The sequence below is a fragment of the Diospyros lotus genome, chromosome 12 (genome assembly GCF_014633365.1).
Source record: "Diospyros lotus cultivar Yz01 chromosome 12, ASM1463336v1, whole genome shotgun sequence".
NCBI classification, from domain to species: Eukaryota; Viridiplantae; Streptophyta; class Magnoliopsida; order Ericales; family Ebenaceae; genus Diospyros; species Diospyros lotus.
This window is the reverse complement of record NC_068349.1, coordinates 478,355-487,502: the sequence shown is the minus strand read 5'-3', so window position 1 is coordinate 487,502 and position 9,148 is coordinate 478,355. Positions and strand designations below refer to the sequence as shown.

Here is a 9,148-nt window from a genome sequence, read left to right as displayed (position 1 = left end):
ATCAGTCCCTTCACAATCTAGGCAAAGGTGACAGTTCAATAATAGATTTTGTGTCTGCTGCCTCATTATTTATCAACTTTGATATGGTTTTAATGCTTTTCATATTAAATGTAATGTTTATCAATCCACGTGCAAATACAACAGATTGGAGCAAAACCTCTGGGTAGAAAACTATTCCCAAATCCCGATAGAGAACAAAAAGAGAAAAAAGTAGAAACTTAAACAATACAGAAACATTAAAAGAAAAGGAAAAGAAAACACAAACAAAGAAGATGGATCAGCACGGAGGGTGAACTAAATGATCAGATCAATTACATTGCTGGTTTCTTTCTCCTCCACTCTGTGCGCCCCCTGTTTATCTCGAGCCCATCACCTGAAAGTCTCAGCAAATGTAAGAACTGACAGTAATCGTCTCTCTCTTTTGCTGAGGCACCAGTAGCTCCGTTAGTACTTCCATGAAGCTCTGAAGATGCAGTCTCATCGCCCGGTTCTGGGCTTGTGAGAGAATCAACAACATCATCGTGTTGGCATTCTCGCCTGTAATCCAGGGTGATGGTTTCCAGTTCATGAGTGTCAATGACTTCTTGCGGCATACTCTGTCATGAAAATAATTTGGGACTTAGTCAGGTTGTTGTTAACCCACTGCAAGCAGTCCATAAGATGAATGACCCCAATTTCAATCAGAAGTTAAAGTTCCATTGTGAGAGCCACCTATTAAAAACAATCTATCTTCCAAGGCAGTGCAAATGAAACGGCTATCTATGTGACAAGTAATGGTTAGTGAAAAGTTCATGCACATGTGAGGATGAACACTCGGGTGGGCTGCTTTACGTCCGTGCATTTGGGAAAGCCTATTCAGGAGTAACAATCAAACAAAGTCCTTGTTCTTGTTGATTGGGCACATAATCCTCCTCACAGATTGGGCATTTACTATCCAACCAAAAAGCTTAAATCGTTTAGTAGTGCTGCCGTCTCCTTTTGTATGGTCCAAGATCTCCTATTTCTTATTCAACGAAGGATTCATGATACACTACCCCGTCTAAATCCCCCTTGCCTCAAGAGGGGTTGGACCACCTGGAGCTTTAAGTGTGAAATCAAATAAAGAAGTGGGTCACAAGCAAGGCATTTGCCATCCAACCCAAAAGCTTAAGTTGTCTGTCCTCCCTTGTATACCGGCAGATCTTCCATTCCGTATCCAATATGGATACCTCACACTGGCCCACGAAATAACTACTCCCGATTAGAGTTAGGGTACGCAATCATTTCTAATGATCTACTATAAGTGAATACCTATCTTTAAGAGGTATTCATTTCATGGTCAAAGCTCTCTTTTTGTCCTTGACAAAAGACAAAAAAAACTGAACTGCATACACAAGTTACAGCTAACACAAGGCAATTATGATCTTGCACTAGTTGAGAAAAGAAGGCAAATGCCCATCAATCGGGGGGGGCATGTTCTTCCTGGGGCAATAGGAAAAATGCAGTACCCAACGCAGAACCAGCTGTTATTTGTGAACCCACGTCTTTGTCCTAATCCAGGACTATCACATTATGTAGAATCACAGATGATTCAGGATAGATGTTACGGAATAGAAGACCTCTATGCGTGCATTATAAACTTTAACAGAAAAAAAGAGCCAGTGTTCATCTGTCAAGGAAAAACAACATATACTTCTACCAACCTCCAGAACCCAGCCAATATAGGTAACATTGTTTACATGCTGGTTCATGTCAAAATCAGCTCTTCTTGGCTGCAAAATACCAAAAACATTGAGAGCTTGAGAGATACACTAACCCAAAACTTGCAGAAACACCAGAAACTTACCACCAGTCCTAGCCGGGAATACTGGGCAGGATCTTCCAGCTTTGATATCTTCTTCAGGCTGCCATTATTCTCCTCGGGAAATGCTAGTCTAATTGTCATTTTAAAATGGATCAAAAGGGCAAACACACATAAATAATAATTTAGACAAAAAGCACAGAGACAGGTTCTGGACTGGCTGGCAACATTAGGACAGTTAGAATGTCGAAAAATATTCTTACAGAAAAAGGGAATACCACAAATTGTAATAAAAAAATAAAACACATGAATTCTACAAGAACAATCCACTAAAACCATGCTAGCTGCAGATAGGGAGGACAGACAGACACCCGCATCTTTAGACAAGGTAAGTTCTTCCTATCGTGTACTTGTGACCAATGCACTTCAGGTACTCATGGTCATTTTAGCATGAAATGATTTGTAAAAATACTTTTAAGCTCTGCCAACAAACTAAATTTCATGATTCATCAAGTGGGGGAGAAAAGATCTGAGCAAATATGATGAAGAAGCCAACATAAATGATAGAATATTATCATCCTCCACAATCCAATCAAAGCACAGGAAATGTTGCTCGTGCATATTGCTACATTAATCAATCAAAAAAAATTTACTTAGCAAAAAATTACAAAATAATAAATCAAATGCTGATAAAACTTAAGCCTTGAAGGAAAGAAAACCTTACCTAGGCTCTCTTGGACAGTAAACTAGATATTCCTCTCGGACATCATCTGACACTTTCTGGAGTCGTCTGGTATCTTGGTTCATCATCACCCATTTGCTGCAATTAACAAATGTAAATGGCTTAGTTTCAGCTCAAGAGAAATGCAAATGCAATTATGTTAATTCATGAACATTGAAAGCAAATGCCTGACCATCATCCAGTTATTTCCACACTGGAATTTGGAATTTAACTATTGATCGCAAGCGTCTACACTTTTGCTAACAGCCAGAACAGATAACATCTCCATAGTCAGGAGAGTTATCAGGCCAGCAAACACATAAGAGATACAAGGGTTCTGAAAAAGGAGTTTCAAGTTTGTTCTGTTGAGACTGTAAACAGCAAATGTTCAAGAGGAAAAAGATATGTAACACTTGGACAAAAAAGATAAACAAAAGGAAGTCTGAGAGAAATAGAAAAACAACCTTAAGAGTTTCCATTAAAAAGACCCAAACTGCCAAATCCATAAAAATATATTGATTTAGATAAGGGTGGGAAATTGATCCCCCTTAATTTTGTGGAAAATATATAGTGCATAAAGTTCGATTTTTTCCCCCAAAATTGTCCCTTTTCAGTGTATAACATGTAGCTCAATTTGGAAAAAAGTCATATGTAACTAACAAAAGAACATGAGATATTACAACAACAACATATCAAACCTTAATCCGAATAAGTAGGGACAGCTACATGAATTTTAGCTATCCAATTATTACCACTTATGGCCATATATTTTTCTAACTCTTATATCACACCTAAAAGTTTTTCACCACATTTTTCTTGGTCTTTCTCTACATCTTTTGCCAAAAACTTGTTCCATTTCATCCACTCTCTTCCTGGGAGCTTCTATGGAGACCATGATATTATTATAATATAATATTTTCCAATGTCTAGAAGACAGATCATTACATTTTAATTCCATGCAATTTGTTGAGATCTATCAATATTGATTACGAACATTAATAGAAGGTGGATGAAAATATGCAAATAGTTTGTTTGTTTTGCAACAATTATAGAACTGATATTCCAAATATGAATGACATGTTTGTAAGCTATGAAACAAAGACACGGACATGGGACATGACATTTTCCAAAACAGTAGGACACAACAGTCAGAATTCGTTAATTAAATAAAGTCAAATTTTACATTTCTAATGGCATAATTAAGTACCAAAGCTATATTCCAAACTCATAAATATGCATTTAAAATTCATAATCCCAGATTCCAAATGAATAAGTCTAATCTAATTAGAAACCAACTCACAACTCATTACACCAAAACAAGTATTTAAGATTCATCAAAAAACACAATATAGAGACTAGATCTAGGAAATAAATAAACAAAAAATGAAAATCAATCCTTCACTCCTTTGGCTTCTTCATTTTCAACTTCGATAGCACCATCAATATTATTTGCAAAAACCACACCCTCCAAGTCCGGTTCATCAAGAGAAAGATTAGCTACTTCAAGCATCCCAATATCCTCAAATTAGTCAAAAGAATCTCCAGCTATATCCCACATCTTCACCCAAGAGTGTCCGTGAAGTGTCCCTAGAGGGGACACATTTTCTCTGTGTATCCCCTCCCGTGTCCATTAAAAAATGTAAAAAAAAAAGGGGCACACCACGTGGGCATGTCCGATATGTATCGCTGTGGTGCCACCATGTCCAATCCAATGTACAACTGACAGCCACAACACCGACATGATAGCCCTAGGGGAGTGTCCAAGCTTTGTTGTAGTATGTCAGCAAACAGTAGTCACATTATAAAATGACAGTTACAATGCCAGGTACACAGGTCATAAATTTACACTACTTTCATGTTGAGCTATGTTATATAGTTGTAAGGGTGTCTCAGTGCTAAGAAGCCTCTCTCTTTATGAAGATTGGGGCAGGGTTATTTTTGTGTGTAATCCTACCTTAACTCTGCAAAGAGAATATTTCCACAACTTGAATCCTTAATCTTCTAGTCACAAAGGAGCAACCTTACCTTGGCACCAAGGCTCACCCTCCTATTTTATACAGTAATAAATATGCCATTTTCAAGAGCTTAATGATCGATTTAGTGAAATAAATACTAAACCACTTCATTATATAACATGTTTATGTTCAGAAAATGGTTGCTTACTTTTAAAAAACCAGGACTGATTTAACATACTCGACTTTACTCATACAAATTCTCTAGTTAACACAATTAAGATGGTTTGAACATGTGAAAAAAAGATCTGTAGAGGTAATACATTAGGTAAGTGGATGAAATAGAAGAAATCTATAACAAAGGAGGGAGAGGATAGACGAAAGAAAAGTGGGAGGGACAAGGACAAAGATGTATAGACGTCTAGAATGTATCTAGTCAGCCCCACTTAGTGGGAATGCTTGTGACTGTTGTTATTGATCTCATGGCGCTTCATAATTAGTTTGAAACTTATATTATTGGTTTGCCTATTAGCAGTGAATTTTCAAATTTAAGAAGTTAGTTGAAAGAAGAAAGAGTATTGTATTGTTTGTCTTTTGGTTTATTTGCTTGTAGAGCTAGCATTGTACATTTGTACTGTCTGCTTCTACAATTATAGAAAGAGTATTTCAACCATAAAAATAGTTAAAAATCACTTTCATAATTGAATTGGAAATGGTTAGATGAATGATTACTTAGTCATACACATTGAAAACAATGTATTTAATAGCATTAACAATGAATTGATTTTGCAATGCTTCCAAAATATGAAATCTCATTGAGGTAAATTGTATGATATACCTATTTCCCTTAAGATGATGGAAACAACTTTATTTTGTTACTTTTTATTTTTTGTACTTTAATTTTTCATAATGTGCTATGATACTATATTAGCCAAAAAAAAAAAATTAACCTCACTAAGCCCAAGTTCTAGCTCTGCCGAGCAAGCCTCACACATTGAAGTCCCAAAACTTCCCACTGAAAAGCATTTATTAGCAAGACTATGTCTGAATCAAAATGGATCGTTGGATAAGGGTAAGTGTCTAATTGATTGTAAAGAATGCATACTGAATAAATGTTACTGTAGTCAGTTATAAAATTGCCGGTCATAGCAAATACTTCAACGTCAAATATTACAAAATGTCTCCCCCATGCAGAATACTCCTCATACTTGTAATTTGAAGGACTGGAAAAATAATACAAGCAATACGTGAATACAAGCACTCAACATGGTAATAGCCTCACTAGAACTTATCCTGCTCCTTTTGGGTGCATTTATGACATAATTATTTACCAATCAAAAAGAAAACAAGAAGCTTAACTAGAACTTCTGAGCATTTTAAGATCAAAAGGGCTTTGAGAACACAACAATTGAAGCAAGCATCACCTGGTAGCCCTCCCAATGACTTCACCAGTAGCACAGTCCTTGAGGATCCAATCTCTTCTGGTCCCAATCCGTCCTTCGCTCTGACACCAAGTTTCAATTTCAACCACATCACTCCTGTCCCACATACAATATGGAAGATAAATTAAAGATCAATACTTGACCAAAATTCAAGTTATGATAGGAGAGCAAAAGTTTCACCAAGCTGGGTATTTGTAAACTTCAATGTGCATGCGAGCAGTCACCCATATGAGATGCAACTTTCTCATGGTAAGGGTTGTTGCAAAGCCATCTGTCGAAAATCCCACACTTTGGGCATGATTACATCCAACCTCCTATATTACAAAGTTTGTCAAGAACATTAATTGAAAATAAAATCCAGAAAGCGTAGAAACTGAGGCAGATCACCCATTGCCAAAATTGATAAGTGTATAGACCTGGAAAACCAATATATGCGATACAACAGGGTAACATAGGAAACAGAGAAATTGCATAAAATTGAAGCAGCGAGTCGCAACGCAAAAAGTGGTTAAACAAGGAAAGTAAAGAATGGGCATGCGAGGGAGAGTTGCCACACTATCTGTAAGAATTCAACAATCCCTTAATTTTATATGAGAGTAAACAATTCAAATACGGAAAATGTATTACTTACTTGCAATCGACAAAGCTTAAAAGAACAACCATTGAAAGGGAAAATTGTGAGAATTCCAAATCAAGCACTTGCACGTGCATGTGAGCGAAATACACTACCATACCCAATGTCAGAGAATACATGAATCTGGAGATAATATGTAACAGAGAGAGACCGGGGGGGGGGGAGCACATCAACAACCCTTAAGTTCGTGTGAGAAGAGACATCCACATTCAAATCCAGCTCAGGCAAATCTAAATAAGATAAAGGTCATTACTCAATTGCAGTTGAGCAAGATTGACAAAACAAAAAATCTCCACCAATTTACAGGGAAAAGCGTGAGAATTCCAAATCAAGCACTTGCAATTGCGCCCAAAACTAGAAATGCAGTATCATATCTCTTGCAGACCACACGGGAACCTAGTAATAATAATACGCACACAAAGAGAGAAATAGAGGGAGAGATTTCTTCTTTTGTTTTACCTGCAAAAGATTAGCAATGGTTTCAACAGTAGCAGTTTTGTTTATCCCAACCTCATAGCACCTCACTATGAACTTCTCCTTGTAGGACAGCCCGTCCTCCGCCAAGCTGCCCAACCTGAGGCGGTCCCCCCAGCTCCTCCCCAACCCGGCCTCCCGCCAGTTCGTTTCCCTGACGGCCGACGTCGCCAGAATTGGAGCTCCATCAGACGACGAAGAGCAGGACACGGCGGCGCTCGGTCTGCGAATCGTCAACGGACTAGAGAAAACGCCGAGCAAGCGGCAGCACTTGCTGTTTAGGGCTTGAAATTTGTGCCCTCTAGTGGCCGCATTGGGCGAAGAAGAAGATGATGGCGCCTTCAACATCTTCTTCTTCTTCTTAGGGGCCGCCGCTTCCGTCGTCCTTGTCTCTGCTGCCAAATCTCTCTGGTTCCAGCGTATTTTGTAATGGTCGATGGGACCGAGGCGGTAGATCTTAGGATGATTGGATCCGAAAATGCCACTCGTCTTGGACGCATTCACGATGTTGCCCCCCCCACGTATGTAACCTCAGTCCCCGGTCGGCGCTCTTTTTGCTTTTTTAACTTAGTTTTCGAAAATATCATTTAAACCCCCACAACTCATATTTGGTATCAGAATTGCAAAATTTCAGTTTAACTGAAATAATTAAATTAAAGTTTATTGATTTGGTTCAATTTTAAATTTTAATAATTTTGGTTAATTTTTGTGTTAAAAAAATAAAAATAATTGAATTAATCAAAATTGTCAAACACGTCATTTTTTACTTAAATTAAAAAAAATTAAAAATACAAAAACAAAAGAATTAAATCGATCATTCCTTATCCTTTAGCCATTTCTTTGTAATTGCAAGACTATAATCTGATTAAAGTCTTTTGTAGTCGTCTCGATCGATCCCAACCTTTCCTCTTTACTCCAATCAATGATCCACGATCGATCCCAATCCACAAAAGTGGTGAGTTGTTGGGTTTTTTGAATTTTTGGTTTGTTCGTTTTTTTTTTTTTTTCGACTAGTTTAATTTTTTCAATTTTCTATTTGTTTGGTTTTCATATTTTTTCAGTTAATTTGATTCAATTTTTTACACAATTTCAATCTATTCGGTTTCATCATTCCAATCGATTCAATAACCAAATCGATAATTTGCATAATCCTACTCATATTCACTTTTCAAACTCGAATCTTCCCTTATCATTGATTTACCTTTTGCTTCGAAGTACTTTAACAAGTTTGATGGTATTAACTTGCATTTTGACACCAATAAAAAAGTTAACAAAACTAAACACAACCTAAACTAGACTGATTGACAAAAAAAAAAAAAAAAAAAAAAAACTAATTTTCTATATAAATAAGGACCGGAACGGTTAACCCATCAGAAACCAAGTTGCCTAAACTAGTTAAAAAGTTTATTCAGCCAAAAATAATATGCTTTCAGTAATAATCTTTTATTAGAAAAACAACTTTCTTTTACACTTGTCAAATCTTTATCGTTTTTGCCATTATCTAACACGACGTACAAAAAACAGTAACAAGAGAACAAAATCTTTCTTTTGAGTCAAATTTTCGATTTTGTTTATGTTATTTTAAGGTAAGATACAGAAGGAGCCTATGTTGTTCAGTGAGTAAGGTTTTTTTTAAACCTTTTCTTAGTAACCAGACACTACACAGTTGGGTCCAAGGAGTTTGGCAAATGGCACTCAGAAGACAGGATTTCTGATGAGTTATAATTTATCCAATACTAAGTTTGGTTAATGTGATATGGGTGAAGACTTTTGGTTAATGAGTCAGAACTTATTGAATAAGGAACAAGTTTCAGCACAAGGTAGTTGGAAGTTGGTTCAGACATGTTTCGACACTCATTTATAATATTTTATTTGATATTTGTGTATTAATTTATTATATATTTATATTTATATTAATATAACACAAACATAACATATCCATTCATAAAGGTCACAAGTGAGGGTCTAAAGAGCATTTATTTTTTATTATTTTGCTTTCACATTGCACAAAATTACAAAAGATTATGCGGACTTGCTCTTGAGCATTCCTGTCCAAAATACACAAACACATTATGTAAACAAATGAATATACCAACAACAATATATAGCTTTTGTCAACTAAATAACATAAATGACCACTAAATT

General features: G+C 36.4%; 1 protein-coding gene across 1 annotated transcript; it reads right to left on the bottom strand.

Moving 5' to 3' along the window:
* Positions 1-65: 65 nt before the first annotated feature.
* On the bottom strand, positions 66-7,516 carry LOC127814186 (oleoyl-acyl carrier protein thioesterase, chloroplastic). Its single transcript, XM_052355509.1, has 7 exons — positions 6,989-7,516; positions 6,076-6,209; positions 5,878-5,991; positions 2,505-2,600; positions 1,826-1,913; positions 1,683-1,751; positions 66-596 (listed from the first exon to the last, which is right to left on the bottom strand). Exons 1-7 carry the CDS (start codon positions 7,349-7,351, stop codon positions 312-314), a joined length of 1,149 nt encoding a protein of 382 aa, XP_052211469.1. The 5' UTR covers positions 7,352-7,516; the 3' UTR covers positions 66-311.
* Between the last annotated feature and the right edge of the window lie 1,632 nt (positions 7,517-9,148).

What these genes read in the sequence shown, in the direction of transcription:
- LOC127814186 (XM_052355509.1), bottom strand. Translation starts at nt 7,351, where the DNA reads ATGTTGAAGGCGCCATCATCTTCTTCTTCGCCCAATGCGGCCACTAGA. An exon ending in CCATTGCTAATCTTTTGCAG is followed by an intron (nt 6,210 to 6,988) that starts GTAAAACAAAAG and finishes TTTGTAATATAG; the next exon opens with GAGGTTGGATGTAATCATGC. An exon ending in ATTCCCGGCTAGGACTGGTG is followed by an intron (nt 1,752 to 1,825) that starts GTAAGTTTCTGG and finishes GGTATTTTGCAG; the next exon opens with CCAAGAAGAGCTGATTTTGA.